The sequence below is a fragment of the Chaetura pelagica genome, unplaced genomic scaffold (genome assembly GCF_000747805.2).
Source record: "Chaetura pelagica isolate M959 unplaced genomic scaffold, ChaPel_1.0 scaffold141, whole genome shotgun sequence".
Taxonomy (NCBI): Eukaryota; Metazoa; Chordata; class Aves; order Apodiformes; family Apodidae; genus Chaetura; species Chaetura pelagica.
In genome coordinates this window covers 1318096-1338516 of record NW_009952059.1, presented here as the reverse complement: position 1 = coordinate 1338516, position 20421 = coordinate 1318096, and the positions used below count along the sequence as shown (strand labels likewise).

General features: G+C 42.2%; 2 protein-coding genes across 2 annotated transcripts in view; one reads left to right on the top strand and one right to left on the bottom strand.

The window, feature by feature from the left end:
• The window catches only part of ATL1 (atlastin GTPase 1), a 24312-nt gene extending 23007 nt beyond the window's left edge, over positions 1-1305 (top strand). Inside the window, exon 15 of the mRNA XM_010004312.1 lies at positions 1179-1305. Coding sequence (XP_010002614.1) covers positions 1179-1289 — 111 coding nt within the window. The 3' untranslated portion in view covers positions 1290-1305. The remainder of the gene's footprint in view (positions 1-1178) is intronic.
• Positions 1306-3394: 2089 nt separating this feature from the next.
• On the bottom strand, positions 3395-18822 carry SAV1 (salvador family WW domain containing protein 1). Its single transcript, XM_010004078.1, is given in 4 exon segments — positions 3395-3596; positions 9053-9240; positions 9960-10189; positions 18384-18822. Coding segments are annotated over 4 exon segments (1059 nt in total).
• Positions 18823-20421: the final 1599 nt, after the last annotated feature.

The following is a 20421-nucleotide window of genomic DNA, read 5'->3' as shown; positions in this document are numbered from 1 at the left end:
CTTAAAAGAAAGTTGGAGCAGCTCTTGCTGCCATTAAAAAAAAGGAGTTTAAAAAAAAAAAACCCATTCCTTTCCCCTGTTCTGGTATATCATGCTGCCAAAGTGAAGCTGAAAGCTCCCTGCCTGCTGGGTCTGGGGGCTTTGCTCTGGCAGAACACAGGCTTTGCTATTGATGAGCTCCTGAACCAATCCTGTCAGGCCAAAGTCAGCCCTGTGAGACTGGTTTGGCATTAAAAAAAGCCCCAAAATGCTGCACGGTTGCTTTTGTAGGCTATGAAGGTGTAGTTTCATGAAAGAAACCCAGAGAAGCTGCATTAAGTCTCTTCCACCAGGCCACGACATGCCCAAACAATCCTGAAACTCAGGCGAGGCCCCACCTGTGTGTCCTGCAGCCCCTTTGGGTGCAGCTGGGCCAGCATCACCTCAGAGACTTCTCACTCCCTCCCCCTTTCTTAAGCTTCAGCCTCATTCCCCACCCTTCCTCACATGAGGAGCACATCCTGCTACTCCTCTGCCTCTTCCCACCCGTCCTGAGCTAATCCAGGCTCACCAACAGCCTTCAGGTCCCCAGCAGCAGCCAGTGGGATTGTAGTGTCTGCCCCCCCACCCCAAAGCCAAGTTCATGTGACATGGAAACCTCTGCAACCAGCCCTGTGCAGAATCACAGAATGGGTCAGGTTGGAAGGGACCTTCAAGATTGTCAGGTTCCATCCTCCCTGCCATGAGCAGGGACACCTCCCACCAGACCAGGCTGCACAAGCATCATCCAACCTACCCTTGAACACCTCCAGGGAGGGGGCATCAACGCCCATTCCCATTCCAGCTCCTCACCACCCTCCTGGTGCAGCGTTGCACCGTGTGGTGCAGGCTGGATCTGCCTGGGGCTGTGAAACAAAATGCTGAGGATGCAGAGCTTCAACCTCTGCAAGTCAAACCTATAGAGACAACGTTTCAGCCCCTGGAAGCCCCGTACTTGTACCGAGTAATCCTGGGGGGTAACACAACACGGGGGGCTCCTCCCACAGCCAAGGTGTTTCGAATGAACCAGTGAGCGTTATTCTTCTCTCCCGGGGGCACGATCAGGAGTTGGTGCACAAACCAAACCCGAGGCTGTGCAGGGTCTGACCCTCCTGGTGCAGAAGGCACAACCCTCTAACCCTTCTCTCCCCTCTCCCCAGGCCCTGTACAAGCTGTACAGCGCGGCAGCGACCCACAGACACCTGTACCACCAGGCCTTCCCTGCCCCGCCAGCCGAGCCCGCCCAGGCCTCTGACAGGAAGAGGCTGTGAGCCTGAGGGGCCCTCGCACCCCATCCCGCACCCACCTCCCCCTGCCCAGCCCAAGCTCCTGCTGAGGAGCAGGGAAGGGGGAAAAACGAGTCCCTCGCAGGGTGGTGGGGTGTGTTTGTTCCATGGGAAGGTGTTGGCATGTGTTTCGTTGTGTCGGTCTGTACATAGTGGTACTGCAGCAACTGCCAAGTGCTTTTAACTTGTAACAGCCCAGCTCCTCGAGGAAGCCTTATTTCCCTTCTTAATTATAAAGTCACTGAAGGAATCATAACTTACATGATACTGCAACTCAGAATCTTCCAGCCTTCAGCATTATTCAAAAGCCAACTTATTTTCAGATACTTGAACAAGTTATAACATGTAATGCAGGTTTTGTTGGATTTTTTTCCTTCCATTAACTGTTTAATTCCATAATTCAAGATGTAGTAACTTGCTTTATCAGAAACTGCAAAAGGACACTGCTGCTGTGGTGTGTGAATGATCCTGTACGGAGACGTACTTTGCTGTTCCTAAGCCATGCACAAGTATCACTGTACCTGTTGGAGGAAGTTTCACTGTATTTCTGTACATATATATTCATTAGAGTGCATAGAAAGTGTTCAACAGTTCTATTCTTTTATCATCAGAACTATTAAAAGTTTGCTTTTGGTTCCTAAGAAGTTGGTTGTACAGGAAACAGTTATTGACTGACAAGATGAGAGCTGCTCCTCTCGGGTTCTTGACACTCTCCTTTTAGCCCTCAGAACTGGTCCTTATAAGTTGATATTTTGAAAAGACTCTGGCCTGTCTCCTGCCCAGGTGGGAGCTCTGGGAGGTGCTTCTGGTGACACTAGATTTTACAAGTCTTGGGCAAAATAAAAGTCTCCAGCTCTTACCAGTGGAGAAAAAGCATCTTCAATGAAGCCAGGACAGAACGGTCTGCACTGAGGTCCCCACCCCTCATCAGAGCTTTAATGGTTATGAGATAATTTTATTTGATGTTCTAAAAGGCAAAAAAATAAAAATCAGTTGGAAACCCCTTCAATACATTAAACAAAATGATTTTTATTGAATTAATAGGATTTACAAGAAATGTATTTTTTGTCTGCAACAATGTTTATTGCACTAAAAAGAATCCATAAATAACATTTCAGGACAATTAATGAACCAAATGAAAATATTGTTGAGGGTAACTGTACAATTAAAAACTTTCCCCAAGTAAGGAAGCTTCAATACAAGACAAAAGCTTGTTAAAAAAAAAAACACCAAAAAGAGTATTTGTTGTTACATCCCTGATTTTCTCCACGGTTGGTGCAGCTGGTGGGTGAGCTGGTCAGACAAGGCTGTGGCCTTCCCTTCATGTTCTGTGAAATGTGGTTTACCAAGCACTGAAACACCTGTGACAAGTTTGCTTTAGGGATCTCGGTCTTTCAGCAGGTGCAAGTATTTCCCCTCTGACTGATTTCTGTGACAACAAGCAGTAAATCTAAAGTAGTAAAGTGTTAAAAGTAAAAAATAAGGCAACTCAGGCTTCTCTTCCATGAAGCACTTGGGTTTCGAGGATGGAATCACCCGCTTCAGTCTGGTTCCAGCCCTGGTGTTGCTGAAGAGGAACAGCATCAGTGTTCTGTACATTAAAGCTGTAAACACAGAGCAGAACTCTCCAGAGAGAGAGGGGTAAGGAAGCCCTGAGGGAAACACAAAGGAGTATTCATTTGGATTTTAACCATGTTTTGAGTCCAGGACATTTCATACAGTTGCATCTATTGCCCTTTAAAAAATATATTGTCAGCTTCTTAATAATGCAGCTGACTGCTAGGAAAAAAAAAAAGAAACCAGAATCAAGTCTCTGATTCAACTCCATGCTGGTTTTCAGAATAACAAACTCATTCTTGTCTGGAAAAAGGTTAACAAACGTTTTTCATTTTTATAAACAATACATAATACATGTAGAAAAATATTCAAGAGGATAATAACAAAGGTGCAACATCAACAAAAATAAGCTGCCTTTTCAACAAAAAAAAAAAGCCTTTTTTTTCATAGTTTGAAGTGTGAAAACTTTTTTTTTCTTGTTTTAAAGCTTTTAAGTGTCAGGAAAAGTCTATTGGATACAAAGAGTTGTTAGCTTAGAAGTTCTTGCCGTGCTGCTGGGCGTACCACTGCTGCCTCTGCTGGCGGTGCTCCAGCTCGGTCAGCAGGGCCTGCCTGTAGGCCTCGTACAGCTTCACGATCCTTTCCAGTTCCTTCATGAACAGCAGCTTCAGCATCCCCTGGTAGGTGTCCAGGTCGGCCAGCTGGAACAGCTCCCACTTCAGAATGTGATCGTATCTGCTTGGAGAGAAGAGCTGGTCAGCTACACGCAGCCCCTGCCCCACCAGCCCGAGCTGCTGCAGTGTGGGGAGGGGTTTTGTTCTGGAGAAGTGGCCTCAGAGTTGCACAGGCACTGACCAAGATTTCTAGCAGCCTGCATTAGGGTGGTTTGTGTGAGGAAATAAGGTGGTTAACACCAAAAGACAGGGAGCTGTGGCTCAAAGCAAGTTGGAGAAACATCACTGACAGCTCAACTGCAGAATCACTGGGAACACACCAAGATAAACCAGCTATGCTACACATTGTGGTAAAGGAACAGAGAAAATGCCTCTTGGAGGCACTAAACCAGCAATTCCCTTCAACAAAGCTGAGTATTTAGTAGTAAAACATCTTTTAGAATCATAGAATAGTTTGGGTTGGAAGGGACCTTCAAGATCATCAGGTTCCAACCTCCCTGCTATGAGCAGGGACACCTCCCACCAGAGCAGGCTGCACAAGCCTCATCCAACCTGCCCTTGAACACCTCCAGGGAGGGGACATCAACAACCTCCCTGGGCAATCTGTTCCAGTGCCTTCCTACCCTCAAGGCAAAGAATTTCTTCCTGATGTCTGACCTAAATCTCCCTTCTTTCAGTTTAAAACCATTCTCCTATGCCCTATAACTGCCCTCTCTGGTGAAAAGCTCCTCCCCAGCTTTCCTTAGAGTAACTCAGAAAAAAACCCCAATTATTCTCACAGCTCACCTGAAGCTCCCAGAAAGCAGAGCTGGGCAAGGCCTCCCTCACAACACCCTCCTGTTCCCAAAGCAGTCTTGTTCTAGCCTTAGCAAGCACTCCTTGACACTGTCCCCCTCTTGGTTAATTAGCAGCAATAACCTAAGTCGGTGTGTCTCAAACTGTGTGTCCTGAACCCCACAGGACCATGAAAGGGGGGGGTCAGACAGGATCACTGAGGACTGAGCGAGAATGTGATCAGGCCATAATTACCAGCTGCAAGTGTCCAGGAAGGGACATCCCAACCACCATCAGCTACAAATCCTACATGTTCTCACTCCTCACACTGCAGACCTGGGAGACATCCTACATCCCTGCAGCCATGTCTCAAGGGCTCCCAGCACACCCTGAACTCCTCCTTCAGGAACACCTGACCCAGCTCCCCATGTGAGGTGGAAACAAGCCCAGCTGTGAAGTCAACCAATGACTGCTCTATTTCTTCCCACCTTCCACCAGTTACAAGGAGCTGTTGGCTGAGCAAGGCAAATAGAGCAAGGCAGCAGCCAGGGTCACCAGGGCTCCATCCAACTTCCAAGAGTCTCCTTGAGGAGGGAAGTGGACACTTAAGAGCAGAAGGTGAAAGTTCACCCAGAAAATACCAAGAGGTGCCATACACAGAGCAGCTCTGTTGGACAAAAACACACTCATTATTTTTACTTTTTAATACAGAGCAATTGTGAATGTCTGCTCATACCTGTAACATTTTTTTCAATTTCCAAAGCATCTAAACATGCTCCCATGTTCAGACTTAATGGATATCAGAGCTGCTGCCACTGGATAGGGACCAGAGCTGTCTTTTGTCTCCCAAGAGAAGTGCTGAATGGAGGAAGAGGTCTAATCAATGATTAAGCCACCAGCAGTGCTTTAATGGCAACAGGCTCATTCAAATCCCAAAAAGATGGCAGGTTTAGGAATGCCCACCATAGATACCAAGAGAAACAGGGCACAGCCCCTGACCTAGACTCCCCAGGCAAATTTTAGAAGGCCAACTAGTCACACAACCAGAAATCAAGGGGAAAGAGCATGTTAGTACAGAATTCCCGCTCCTGCAGAATTCCCTCCTGGGAGGGAAAGCAGGAGCTCAGCAGGAGACACAGCCAGAAAATGCTATCTCCAGAGCTTTTCAGAGAACTACCTTGGTTGGGAAAGACCTTCAAGAGCATCAAATCCAACCATTAACCTAACGCTGATAAGCCCTTAACTAAAGCAGTAACTAACTCATCTTTTCTCAGTAGATAACAAGTATTTAATATAAAACACACCACTTCCAACACAAGAGATCCTCCCTGCCCTGAATGTTTACAGCCTATGGGCTCAAGCTGGGACTGAGCGAGAATGTGATCAGGCCATAATTACCAGCTGCAAGTGTCCAGGAAGGGACATCCCAACCACCATCAGCTACAAATCCTACATGTTCTCACTCCTCACACTGCAGACCTGGGAGACATCCTACATCCCTGCAGCCATGTCTCAAGGGCTCCCAGCACACCCTGAACTCCTCCTTCAGGAACACCTGACCCAGCTCCCCATGTGAGGTGGAAACAAGCCCAGCTGTGAAGTCAACCAATGACTGCTCTATTTCTTCCCACCTTCCACCAGTTACAAGGAGCTGTTGGCTGAGCAAGGCAAATAGAGCAAGGCAGCAGCCAGGGTCACCAGGGCTCCATCCAACTGCCAAGAGTCTCCTTGAGGAGGGAAGTGGACACTTAAGAGCAGAAGGTGAAAGTTCACCCAGAAAATACCAAGAGGTGCCACACACAGAGCAGCTCTGTTGGACAAAAACACACTCATTATTTTTACTTTTTAATACAGAGCAATTGTGAATGTCTGCTCATACCTGTAACATTTTTTTCAATTTCCAAAGCATCTAAACATGCTCCCATGTTCAGACTTAATGGATATCAGAGCTGCTGCCACTGGATAGGGACCAGAGCTGTCTTTTGTCTCCCAAGAGAAGTGCTGAATGGAGGAAGAGGTCTAATCAATGATTAAGCCACCAGCAGTGCTTTAATGGCAACAGGCTCATTCAAATCCCAAAAAGATGAGAGGTTTAGGAATGCCCACCATAGATACCAAGAGAAACAGGGCACAGAGCACCAGCCCCTGACCTAGACTCCCCAGGCAAATTTTAGAAGGCCAACTAGTCACACAACCAGAAATCAAGGGGAAAGAGCATGTTAGTACAGAATTCCCGCTCCTGCAGAATTCCCTCCTGGGAGGGAAAGCAGGAGCTCAGCAGGAGACACAGCCAGAAAATGCTATCTCCAGAGCTTTTCAGAGAACTACCTTGGTTGGGAAAGACCTTCAAGAGCATCAAATCCAACCATTAACCTAACGCTGATAAGCCCTTAACTAAAGCAGTAACTAACTCATCTTTTCTCAGTAGATAACAAGTATTTAATATAAAACACACCACTTCCAACACAAGAGATCCTCCCTGCCCTGAATGTTTACAGCCTATGGGCTCAAGCTGGAAGAAGAAAGTCCTGGATTCAGATCCTTGCTTCAAAAGAGACAGGGGAACAATCTGAACCATGCTGTGTCATACAAATAAGGCATTTTTGGTCTCCTCAGCCTCACAGCCCCACACATGTGGTCTGGCACACTGAGGGAACACCTACCAGGCTGGGTACCCAACCTGGAAGGTGGAGAAATGCTCCATTTTAGAGCCTAGCAAAGGGTTAAGTCTCAATTCCACTCTGCTAAGGTTCTGGTAGCTGCTATGCTCTCAGAACAACCCCTGAGAGGTGCCCAGAGAGGGGAAAAGGACACTCCAAGGAACCAAAACTACCTCCATACAGGAAATTGTCACCTTAAAACTAGTCAAAGCCTCTTCACATACAGGAAATTGTCACCTTAAAACTAGTCATCAAAGCCTCTTCGCTGTCTAAGTCTAGTGTCAGTCTTAACAGCTGACCATTTGGCTCTAAAACAGGGAAGCATTATGGCAAACACCTACTTAAGTCTCCATTAAGACTTCTCCCGTGGCCCAAATTCTTATCCTTTAGAAAAGCTTGTTGAAGCAAAAGCTAACATTATTAATTTTTCCTATCACTATCTACTTGTCTCAACAAAAACAACCAGCCACCTAACTTAAGCCAGGTAATAAAATCTACCACAGTGACTTCAGAGCAAATTTTGTACAGTAAACTTCAAACAGCAGATTGCAAAAGGCATTCCTCTACTGCTACTATGGAAATCTTTTGCCCACTCAAGCTTCAGGCCAGTTCCTTTGGCAACAAAGAGGTTCATTATTACAATTACACAGAAAAGTGAATCTTCATTTTAATAACTGTGGAAATTCTTTATCAACGGTCCCTTAAGAAGTCCTCAAGATGAGGTGACACTAAGCCAGCTGCTACCACTCCTCCTCACTTTTCCAATATGATAGTAACATAAACCAGAATTTACTTCTTCACAGAAGTGTTTGAGAATGACAATATTCCTCTTGGCACCAGCACTACTGGAATGAAAGGCTCAGAGGGTACTGGAAAATACATGATACTTTATTCCTCTGAACAATGTAAATTCTGTTCAAACATCTTGAATTAATCAAATGTTGGGACATTTTTTGTTTTTTAAATTTGTCTCAGCCTACTAGACACAAAAAAAATCCCCAATAATCTTAAATGGTTTAAGTTGCCTTAAATTTTGTTTCTTAAGTTTCCAGAGAAGGACCAACAAGAGTCCATGCAACACAGGCTGAAATACTTAAAACTACATTGTCTGGATGTGCCAAAGGTCTAAATAAAGAAATGCAGCTGCAGCCAAAACCTAAAAGTGTTTCTAGGAAACAAGTCCTCCCATAGGCTACAGGAGCTCAGCATGTCCCTGATGCAGAACTCAACTGGTGGATTTTAGGCCAATTTACATCCTTCTGGCAAGCCCAGTAGCCACAAGAAGTAATAAAACACATTCAAATTATAGTGACTAGAAGCAACTAAAAAGGAGGAGTTTTTAGCTGGAAGTCACTGAACCTCTTAGTTTGATTTTGCAGCTACAAACTGACCTGCTCATTCCTGTGAAACTTCATTCTCCATATTCTCCTTATGAAAAAGCACATAACTTTGTAATTACTAAAATATATTTGGATTTTTTAATTGCTTTTCTATTTAATGTTACTCTTCTGCTGAGCTGTACTCATCTAAAAATGTAACTTGTTTCACTATGCAGACTCCAATCTTCTCTTGGAGCAGACTCCAATCTGTTCCTAGAGCTTTGCTTCCTTGAAAAAAATGGCTTTTTGCTACCACTTGGTTTTTAACTGAAGTTCTTGAATAGGAATATAGATTTCAGTCTCAACAGTTCTTAATTGTGAGGGAAAATCTGTATGTCTTTTTTAAGAAGGAGCAAGATATACATTAAGAATTCGATACCATGAAATATTTGTGTTTTATAGGCATGTGGCACCATTCTCATGAAGGTAAAATCCCATCTTCAACTCTCTAATGCATCATTCTGTAAGTCAGGTGAACTGCAAGAAGTACTGTGATGATTTTAAGTAATGCCTAATACAAACCAAACCAACCAATGAATCTGGTCTGACTTCATCACTACACTGTCAGTGAGAGTTGTCACATGATTAAGAGACAGACACCAGCAAGAGTCCTATTGCTAGTGATGGAAATTAATTTGTTTTCCTTATAAGCTAAACATGCATTGGTGAAATGGAGAGAGAAAAAAACAAAACAAACAGCTCACTTGACAGGAGCCCTGGCATAGACCTGCAGCCAGTCTGGAATCTCAGCAGTGTGGTAGGGGTTTGCAGGGACCAGGAGGGGCTGGCTCCTCTCAGCTTGCTGGGGCTGGTAACTCACTGGGGGAGGCTGGTCGTAGCGGGGAACACTGTACAGAGGGAGACAGACAAAGTTGTAACCTCTGAGCAGTAGCTTAGACATCCTGGTATCATTACATTGTTAAAATCTGTATAGATGAAAGGGCCTATGAGGAAAGCACATATGGAGCACCTTTCTGTTGCCCTGTTAGGGCTTTGCTGCAGTCAGAGCTGCTAGCACTGCTGCTGTCAGCACACTGGAGTTCACCTTACACCTATCCACCTAGTGCCTGCTACCTGGGTACTGCAGCAGAACAAAAAATGATACCTGTTTTTGAAACATTAAAAAGGTAAGTGTTGATTCAGCCAAATAATCCACCTTGTAATATGTTAGGACAAACGTATTCAGGCAGCAGCTGACAAGAGTTATTCCATTTACCACAAAGGACATCCTCATATGTTTATCTTCTGCACCACGTGTTAAAAACTCTCTCTTCCAGGGTAACAGCAAAATAGCTTGGGCAACAGAAATTAACTGGTATATTTGGTGTATACTAACTTTATTTTACCTCCAAATTATGAGTAGCTAATATGCAGATTTTCATTCCAGACAAGACTTAATTCACGTTTCAGATGGTATGTGCTACTTGTTCATACAATCTCCTGGAACATCAGATCAAGTTTCTTTTCAGTCTACAATCAAGTCTGTTCTCAGCAACTTCTCTGTTTTACTGACAGTTGAAGAGAATAGTTGCTTTGTTTTAGTGAGTTAGGAACGAGATCCTGTTTCTAAATTTAAGACAGTAACAGATGAGACAGAAACCTAACAATTACAACTTCTTCTAAAAAACTTAGTCAAGAACCAGTAAGGCTTACTTCTAAAAATAAAGGGGGTTTTTTTGGCACATTACATGAGACAAAAACAACTCCACTTTTTAAACTGGATTAGGAAAAACAATTTCCTCTGATAGTCCAGTCCACTGACCAGCCAGGAGGAAGAGGTAAATCTTCAGAACTATGATTTGTTAAGTTTCCTAGAGATGTAGCAGCAAGTCTACCGATGCCTGTGAATGGAAAACCAAGGTTCAGCTGAACTGATAAACCCCAAACCAACAATATGTATCAAGTCAACTCCCCCATGCCTGAGACACTCTGGGAACTTTGAAAAATACCCTGGATTACGAACCTCAAAGCTTTACCTTAATGACAATTTCTGTTAATATGCTATTACAACTGCATCCAAACTACTTATTTGTGCAAAACCACAGCTATTTCTTTTTCCACTTGCAGTGAGAAATGACAACTTCTGAAAGCAATCCTGACAAGATGTAGAGACCTTTTGCTTAGAGCCAGTCACATCATCCCCTCACCTCCTCTCCCTGCCTCCTTCCTCCCTCCCACAGATGTTGGAAGTTTCCTAGCGTAGTAGACTGCATATCTGCTTCTCAACATCTTGCTCTTTTGTAAAACTGAGCACCTACACATAATAAGAAGGAGAAGGGCTTCTCCAGCAAGAGAACCAAAGCCTTGGTCAGGTGCGTTTGGAGTAGAAGAGCTGCCAGGAAGCAGCTGATTAAGTTCCCACCTCTGCTGTAAAACTACAGCACATGTAGGATTTATCACTAAAAAGCTGATTTAACAGCCTGTTCACTGGCACTTTAAAATATGTGAGTTGTAACATACACACAGTTTTTACACTCTAAGAGTAAGCACACTGGATGCTGAGAGATGTACTGAAGAAATGTAATTCCAGCTTAATCTTTTCCTTCCCTTTCTATACTGCGGATCCTTAGGAGGCTAGGAGAAACAAAGGCCATAATAACAACTAAAGAAGATAAAAAAAGAAACAAACAGAAAACGCAACAAAAAAACCCCAGTGACAAAACCTAAGTGACACAATCAAGAATTCTGTGGGTCTCTTGCCATTCCTTGGAAGCTCACTACCTGCTGGATGTGCTGGCCTAAATTCAACTCTCTTTTTTTAAAGCCTTTCAAGTAGTTACCTTCACTTACCCACAGTTTTGTAGCTCAAAAGTTTTGGGCTTTAAAGAAATTCCAGTTATCTTTTCATCCCACCATCAAATGCAGCTGTTCAATCACAGTATCCATCAGGGTTTGTGTTACTGTTTCCCACAGAAGGAGAATGGGAGCCATGTTTTCCTCCTTAGGAGTCAGCAAGTGACTCCATCACAAGCACCACATTTACTGACAAAGGAACTCAACCCTTTCCTTCAGCTTTTCAGAAATTGCATTTTTGTGTGAAGATTATTATTTTTTTTTTTAAGAGGGGAAGAGAAAGGCAGAGCCTACTTCATCTGAAGCATACTATTAAAGAGAGGTTTCAGGTGTAGTCATTAACTCAAAACCACAATAGTAATACTGAAGTAGCAGCAAACCACCTATTTCTCAGACTCCAAAGCAACTGAATAAATAAAAAATATATTTTTAAAAAAAAATCTCAAAACTTTTTCCTGCACACTGTTCTTTTAAACATTGGTGCTCACCAACAAATCTTTTTCTAGCCTCCTCATGTTCTGAACTATTTGGCCTCAGACTATTTCCTCTTGTCAGAGGACCTCCCCCCTGCTCAGCTTTACATAGGTGCTGGTGTGTCCCTGCAACACCTCCCATCTCCCACCAGGATTCAGCAACACAGACCTTTACTTCCAGTGAGGAGAAACATCCTAGAGCCTTCCTGACCTTAAGCAGCACTGGGGCAAGGGAAACTATTTCAGACCCTGGCTATAGTTATGTCACTGGTGTTGTTTTCATTCCAATGGCAAAACACAAACATTTCAGTTTCTTGAAAATACTGCACTTTGGATAAACAAGTCCAGTATTTTCTCCAGCTAATGGGCCTATTGTGTTGTAATTTCATGTACATATGAACAGTGACTATTAAATCACCACTATCAGAAGATCTAAACACACAAATTTGACTGGGAGACAGAATTTTCTCAAAGGCATAAACATTTTTCTTTTTACTGTTAAAACCAACATATACTCATTTTTGTTACAGTTTCTCCTACTTCACTTCTAGCACAACTCCACCACCAAATACAAATATATTTATTTCTTGGGATAAAGGTTAATGCTTTCTAACATTTAGAAGTTGGTATTAAAAGCTGCACAAGCTGTTCTCTGCACAGTGCTACAACTCTTCATACAAAAGCCTGAGAAGACTGGGAGATGGTCTCAGGCAATGAGGAAACCCAAGACCTAGATGACAGAAAGAAATCACCTAGAAAGCAAGCTAAAAAGCATCACTGCACCCACTAGAAAGACAGTGCCAGTTCTGTGTTTACACAATCATTTAATTCTAGCTACATGGTTTCTCCCAATACCAGTTTTATTTTTAATTTCTAAGATGCCAAGAGCAAAAATAATAGCAGACCACAAATAGATTATTCCTTCCTTTTGCCATTTTGACTTCATGTATGAAGGAGCAGAGCCATACCATTATGATGAACTTACACAGCTGTAGCTGTTACCAATTCTGCATAGTGTTCCAAGCCTCTACAATTAGCAGGCTTGAATAATGAAATTAAAGGCCAGATTTATAAACTGACAGTTGCAAATAGTTCAGACTATAGACTATTGTGAATAGTCTTAATGTGCATTTTCCCCCTTAAAATCACAGGTCATATGGGAATATTTTCCCACCTAGACATTTTAAGACATCAGGTAGTATTCAGTATCTTACAACCATCAACCCACTAAAGCATCCAGACTGGCAGTTAGTACAGTAACTGGAGCTACCAGAGATCAAAACAAACAGTGTATTGGTTTTCCTTCCAAAACTCAGCAGATGCTTCCTTCAAGGAGACACACATAAGAGAAGTAGCTCCTGCTTTGATTTTGAAGGGAAGATGAAAATTGACTTTCTTGAGACACATACACACACACACACCTCTAAGCAACAATAATAAGACTGAACAACACTTGGAAGAAGAAATTAATATATGAGCTTTTCCAAAGTATAAACCAGTTACATGAGAGCCTAAAACCACCTACCATGAGCACTACTCCTGCTAGGTCACGTTGCCCAAGTGTGATACTCCCCTGTGCTTCCATTTTGGGTGAGGTCTCAGCCCTCTCCCCTGTGCTTCCATTTTGGGTGAGGTCTCAGCCCTAAAGCTGCTATTTCCACTGCAGCCCACACAGGGTTTTACTGCACACACCAAGGATGTTCCCCAAATCATGGGCTGGGACTAGATTCACAAAGCACAATGAAAACTATCTACAGAAAACTTACAACTTGACTTATTTTTATAAAAAATCTGGCATAAAACCTGTGATTTTCCTCTTGATGGAGGCTATGATTTCTACCACAGGAGGAACAAAAAGAGAGTAGTTGAACCACTTCCCTGTAACTGCTCAGGGTTCTCTTGCTCACATTCTGTTTTAGCCATGACAAGGCAGAAATTCCCATTCTTCCTGCCTTCCAAGGAAGAGAATTGTTTAAATTATCTGCTTTTTCCAAATATTGATAGACTCCTTTCCTCAGCCTAAGGATGACCACTGTTTATAAAAACTCCCAAGTGGCACCACCAAAGAATGGTCAACAATTAAATCAAATTCCTGCAATCATAAATCCTTTCCAGTTTGCCTCTTTGGATCTTGTCTAGCCTCATTTGTTAGTTGTTTCCTAATGGTGTAAGATTGGGGTATTTTTAGGTTCAGCTGTTGTTGCTTTTAAGGAACATCAATGTTGAACATTATTAGTGGATATGATTTCTCCTCCTCTTGTACAGTCTCTTCAGTTCAAGGTCCTGAATTAACTGTCAACCAGGCCAAGAGGCAATACAAGTTGTTCCAAAGCAAAAGAAAATTCTGTTCAATGCAGTTTGCTTGCTTAGGAGTATCACTCTGCATGTTCTCAACACTTCGAAAAAATAAAATTCAAAGAAACAGCAATCACTTACTATTAGTATTAACAAGATTTAAAATACTGTTTTAAGTATTTGAGTATTTAAGTATTTAATACAGGGCCTGTATTCAGTCTTACTTTCAAGATCTTCAACGACAGGATGTCCTCATACCAAACCCAAACTTCAACTTCAAGCACCACAGCTCACTGAATTATTCCAACACAGAGTTCCTTTCCTTTAGTATTTTTCTCTTTAAAATGCATCTTAAGCTAATAATGGCCCAAATGTGACAAATACCTTCTCCAGTCAAAGAAGTCCCTTTGTATGGAACAAAGAAAATTGAAGTGGTATGCCTCAGTGCTTTCACAGGCCAGGTGAGTGGGATATATTGTAAAGGCACTGCCTGGAAAGTCAAAGTTCTTAGGTTGGGAGGAAAGGTTTCTGTGGTCTGCCTGGTAGAAAGCACAGGAGAAAAATCCTATCAGCAGAGCAGCCCAGCAAAAAGAAGACAAATAAAGAAGAGAAAGTCTCACTTTGTCTTACCAGATACAGAGCTGATGTAGGCAGAGAGGTTTTAGAGCCTATGAACTCCCTATAACTAGCTTCAACTAAATTTCAAAGTGTTGAAGAACAAATCTAGCCAAAAAATAGGCCTTCCAGTTCCCCTTTAATTCAGTCAATTGTCTTTGGAGCCTTTTTTTTCAGGATGCCAAAATCCTCTCCCTTCCCCTCATCAAACCAGGATGAAGAGAAGGGAGGGATGATAAACGAATAACTATCCTGGTCAGATAGGTCTGCAGGTTCTAGGCCTTCCCAACCCATTCCAAAGCACCTGAAGGTACTTCCTGAGCATAAGCACCTCTTTTGTCAGAGGGAATGGGGTGTTCCAAGTCAGCATAAATTCACAAAGAGGAAATGACAGGAAGTACTTTGAAAGCTTTGAAAAATATGCTACAAAGAAATTACTGCAGAATCAGCACAAAAGAAGAAAAGGGCAGGAATTGCCATTTGTTTAGGAATAACAGAAGTGTACACACCTCAAAAGAAAAGCCCTGCTACTTTAGCTTCACATTTAATAATTCATACTTCTTTATTTCGCTCTTATATTAAACACAAATACCAGTTGGCAATTTTTAAGGGGTACAATATAACACAATATGAACCTACTTCTCCTAAAGTTCACTGGAATCTATGTTCACAGGATTAATGGCTTTTCTCCTCTGACATCAGTCAGCTCCTTACAATCCATCACCAGAAAGTCCCTTCACACTGTGTTTTTTAATCTCAACAGTTTTCATATACACATAAGAATTTTTCAGCTTACCACTCACACAGGTACAAATAACTCTTGAGGTCTTGGTTACAAGCTAGTTCCAATCTATAGTGTAGATATAACTTCAACCATAGACCTCCCCAAACCTTTAACCTAGAAGAGAGGAAAGAGATGTCGAGGAAAGATGGGTAAAGTCTCTCAGGATTAAGTTTGAAATGGACACTAAAAATAAAATGCAAGAAATGCCACAGAGGTAGCTAAACATACAACACGAGGAAGTATCTCAACTGAAGAAATTTTTCAGGAAAACCAGCAGCTCTAGACTGATAATTAAAAACAACAGTAATGAGAATAAGGGAAGGAGGACATGGAGAACTGAATCATACTGAGAGAAAACATGACTTCAAGGTGAAATGCCTCTGAGAGAACACATAAATCCTGTCAACATCAACTTCTGAAGAATCATGTGACTTCCTTAAGCACTTCGCTGAATACTTTGAGTATGAAGATCTCAATAAGCATGTGCTTTCAAATTAGTTCCAAATTATAAAGAGAATTTTTATCTTGAATGGAAGCTGAAATTCACATGCACCTCTTCCCAACTGCTTCTCAAAAGTCATCCCAGGTATAACCACCACTGAACGGAACATCACCATGGACAGCAAGTATACCCTGTATTCATCAAGCAACATGTCTGCAGCAATCAAACCAACCATAACAGAATGGACTGAGGGAACCTTCTGAGGGAGAGTGGGAGAGGAGGAAAAGGGTAGAATGCAGCATTTAGAGACTAGCTAATAACCTGATACCTTGAAGCTGCAGGTATCAGGCAATTTGGTCATCTGTTATCCTGATGAAGAGCTCTGATTAGGTGAAATGCTTACAAACAAGAGTGGGGATGTATAAGGAAAAAGTAATTTAAACACAGACAATGAAAGTAAAAGGCCTACCTCAGTATTTTGAGAGGAGAAAAGGAACTAGAAATTACAGAAAGATTAGTGTAGCTCAAGGAAAACACTGAAGGTTTGAATACAATGGATGGTTGAAATGAAAAGAAGCTTAATGGTGAGATGAAAGTAAGAAAACTCTAAGGTTTTCTTCTTTTTGGCCACATTCTTCTTTTATTGAGAAATAGTAACAGCAATTTCTGAAAATATGTACTGAAAAGTATGTACTGAAGTTAAGGACATTGGTCAATATTCTTACTGCAGTGAAACTGAAAGAGGAATTTAGGAGTTCATATTCCATGCTGAGATAAAAGGAAAAAAAAAATAAAATTGAGGGAAAGGGAAACACTTTGGCAGACCAAAGGCTCACCTTTTATGTCTCTCCCAATAAACAAGAGACTGAATACTTACTGCTTACAAAACAGGTGTAAAATCTGTTCAAACTATTAAATGCAAAAATCTGAGAGTGAAACACAAAGACCAGCCAAACATCAGCAGCTCCTTTGTGATTTCCAGTGGCTAAGGGACCATGTAGACAAATGGGGAAAAAAGCCTTTTTAAAAAGAAATCCATGTTGCTACAACTGAGAAAAATACAGCTGTTAAGCCCTATTTTTAGCTTGTTTTCAAAACTTCTGGCTAGGTTACACTCCACTTTCAAACTAATAGCTAGAGTTCCATTTCCACTCCCCAGCAGCAGTAGCATTTTTTGAGGCCTTCCCCAGCATTCACCATTTACTGTAGCTATGCTGAATGTTAAATTGATGGATTGTTTTGTGAAATCCTCCTCTCTTGCCTCTCCTCCCTTCAGCATCCCAGCACACACTTGTTATCTGGACCAGATAAATGACTGATGACTGCTGCTGAACAACAATAGACACAGGTGAGGGGTTTCATGCAACATCCAGGTCCATCAGATGTAGTAGCATCTTTTGTATTTAGCAAAATAAATGAGGATTAAGGTAGCAAGTCTTAAACCTTGGTATTTCAGAATTTACTGTCTGACAGCAGGAAAAGAGAGTACCCTTCTGTCACTTTGCATTGAAATGTTTCTGCACTAAAAAAAACCCACAAAGCATTTTCAAGTTCTAATTCCATCCACAAGGGCAGCAGCCTTAAATGCTGATGTTCTTCCTAGCAGATTTGTTTCTCTAGACAGAAGATTTATTTTACTGGAGACTATTTACTATTTTGTTTACAGATTACAAATCATGACAAACTAGCAATGCATTTCATACTGAAGGGACATTATTTTTAGGTTTGAAACGTTTGTTTCAAACCCTTCCCTGAACACAGGTTTCACAGGATACATAAACACCACTTGATTCAGCCAAATTGACTACTTTTAAGGTCACCTTTCTATGGGCAATATTGTAATCCCAGACTATTTATTTCACCAATAGATTCTCAACAGCACACCACACCAAAGAATTCTTCTTCAGGGTCATCATAGATAGAACAAAATGTATCCAAAAAGCAGTATTTAATGGATTCTTCTTTGTTATGTTCTTCCAGTAAAAAACAAAGACAAATTCCAGTGAAACTGAGGAGTGTAAAGAGGCATATTTATGAAGAATACTACAAGCTAAAAGAAAAAACAGACTAGGAAGTCAGTTTCAGCACTAACGATACACCCATCTACTAATTACACAAAACAGTCATTCCTCCCTTTAACTATTTGTAATAAATTATTTTAATTATCGAGGTTAAATTTACACAATAAAACTAAATAATAAGGTGATGGTACTTCAAATACAATAATACAATAAAAAGGCAATGTTACAATTTAGAGCTGTTGGTTATTCTCTACATCATGAAAACTGTAGATGTCTCCTAATGAATAAAATGCCTTGCCAGCCAGAAACTTATTCCACTTGGTGTAGAGAAGCTGCATATATGCTTGGTATTAAAAAAACCCACTTGCTCAACCTTATTCCATTTAATATGTTAAGTTCTGGTTTAAGTATGTTTTTCCTTTCAGGATCTATGCAATCAAATCCTTAATTCTAAGAATTGTGAACTGGGTGCATTCAGATGACAGAAACAACGCTAAAAAGCAGCTCTGCTCTACACTTCTGAAAGACATGACCCCAGTCATGCAGGCACCTCAGCACCTGAAGTCTTATCAAAACTACCCTGTTTTTGAAAAAGCAGCAACTGGTACTCACCTGAAGTGTGCCTGCCATGATTCTGTGACACCCTCTGGAAGATGTCACTGTTGTGCTCGTAATACCTGTAGTCATCGTGCAGGCGATCGTTGAGCTGGCGTCTCCTCTGGGCATCATAGAAATGGTCATAATAATAACAACGGGCACCGGCATCTCCGTTTTCCAGCACGGAATTAGCTTCTGTCAGAAAAGACTGGGAGGAAGAGCCGTATTCTCTAGGGACGTCAGCTAAACTTCTTGCAAGGTAGGAAGGTGCAGACAGTCTGTTGCTTTCACGTCTCATTATTTCATGCGGTGGCCTCTGCACTGGAGTTCGGAGGAAACTCTGGTTTCTGGAAACAATTCCATCTCCAGCAGAAGCATATGCAGAAGTTGGGTCAGGAGGACAGATATCAGTTCGTCTTGGAATGGTTGGACCGTGACGGATAAATGAAGGCATCAGATCTGACATATGGCATGAAGAGAGAAATAAGGACTTTGGCTGCACTCCCACATGAAGCATTAGGCCAGCCACAGGGTTGATGTGCACCACAGAGCTGAGGGAATTCAAATGCTAGAACCTCTTTAAGGCACCTCTGCTGCATATGCAAGCACAGTGGTAACACTGCAGTTTGCCCTGGTGCAGCAGAGACCACCATCACAGCCTCCACCAGCAACAAACCCTTGCCAAATGAGGGCAGTTTTGCCAGTACAACCACATCTACAACAAACAAATCAATCCCAAAAATCACAAAAAAACACTCAGAGAAAAAAACCCCAAACCACCCATGCTGCACTGTGGCTACATCAGCCAGGCTTTATACCTCTCTAAGAGGGTCAAGAAAATTCCAGACATCCTGGCTACCTCTCTACCACTTCTATTGAGATCACTGTCCTTTCAAACTCAGAGTAACTGCAGATGTTAAATCACAGAATCACAGACTGGTTTGAGTTGGAAGGGACCTTAGAGATCATTTAGTCCCAACCCCCTGCATGGGCAGGGACACCTCCCACCAGACCAGGTTGCTCCAAGCCCCATGCTCACAGGAATCCACGGCAGAATCAGAATTCCTACTCTCTCCACTAATCACAAAGTTCAGCCAGCAAAATGCCGTCTTTCTGCACACATTAAGTCCTCAAACTATCACAACGATATTTCACTTTCTCCTTTACCTGAAGAGGTTTTACAGATGAACAGTGACACCTATTCATACAACTTCACTGCCTCCTTCCATGACTCCTCTCCTTACTGTTACTTTTGACACGATACAACTAACTAGTTTCCCTCCAGTGAGCCAATGCAAATCATGCATATAGGGGGATGTTATGCCTATGATTATTAATTACTTCTTTTTAATACACTCTTGTAACTTGGGATAAAAGTTCAGTGCATGCCAGAAGGTGTAATCAGTGAATTTACAACCATCATTACAAATCAGTTGTGCAACAGCTCATTATTACAGCACAAATGTGTAAAAGTTGTTAACCCCTCAGACACACCCACACATTAATATGAACAAAATACACCCTTAGTGGGTGTTTGTCTTGGGTTGTGGGGTTTTTTTAAGGACTAAGTGAATGTAAACAGACTACTAAATAATTTTGCCTGTTGGGCAACCAGCTGTTCATGCAGCAAATATTTCCAGAAAAGCTGAGTCCTGCTCCTGCCAGCAAATCAGCTGCTGCCGGTTGTGACCTCCGAGCTAATCCTGCAATTACAGCAGAACACATTTCAGTCTCAGGTTGTTTTCAAAGATTAACAAGAAGAAACCTCTGTGCACTTTCAATGTGTATTTGCTGGCATTCTGTGCAGTCCTAAAAAGACCAGGACTGGGGCATCAACATTAGGTGAACCAGTGCAGTGACCTCCTCTCGTTGATTTACAGTTCAGAACTGGAACACTGGCTTCCGCAGGGATTTCATGGAACTGTCTCCTACAGTTATCTCATTTCCAAAGCACACACCTTTTGGCACTGCACACAGCCTAGATGGGGAAAACAACCACCGACTTCTGGAAAGGGTGAGAGATGACCTGCTCCCTTCATCTGAGAGATATCTG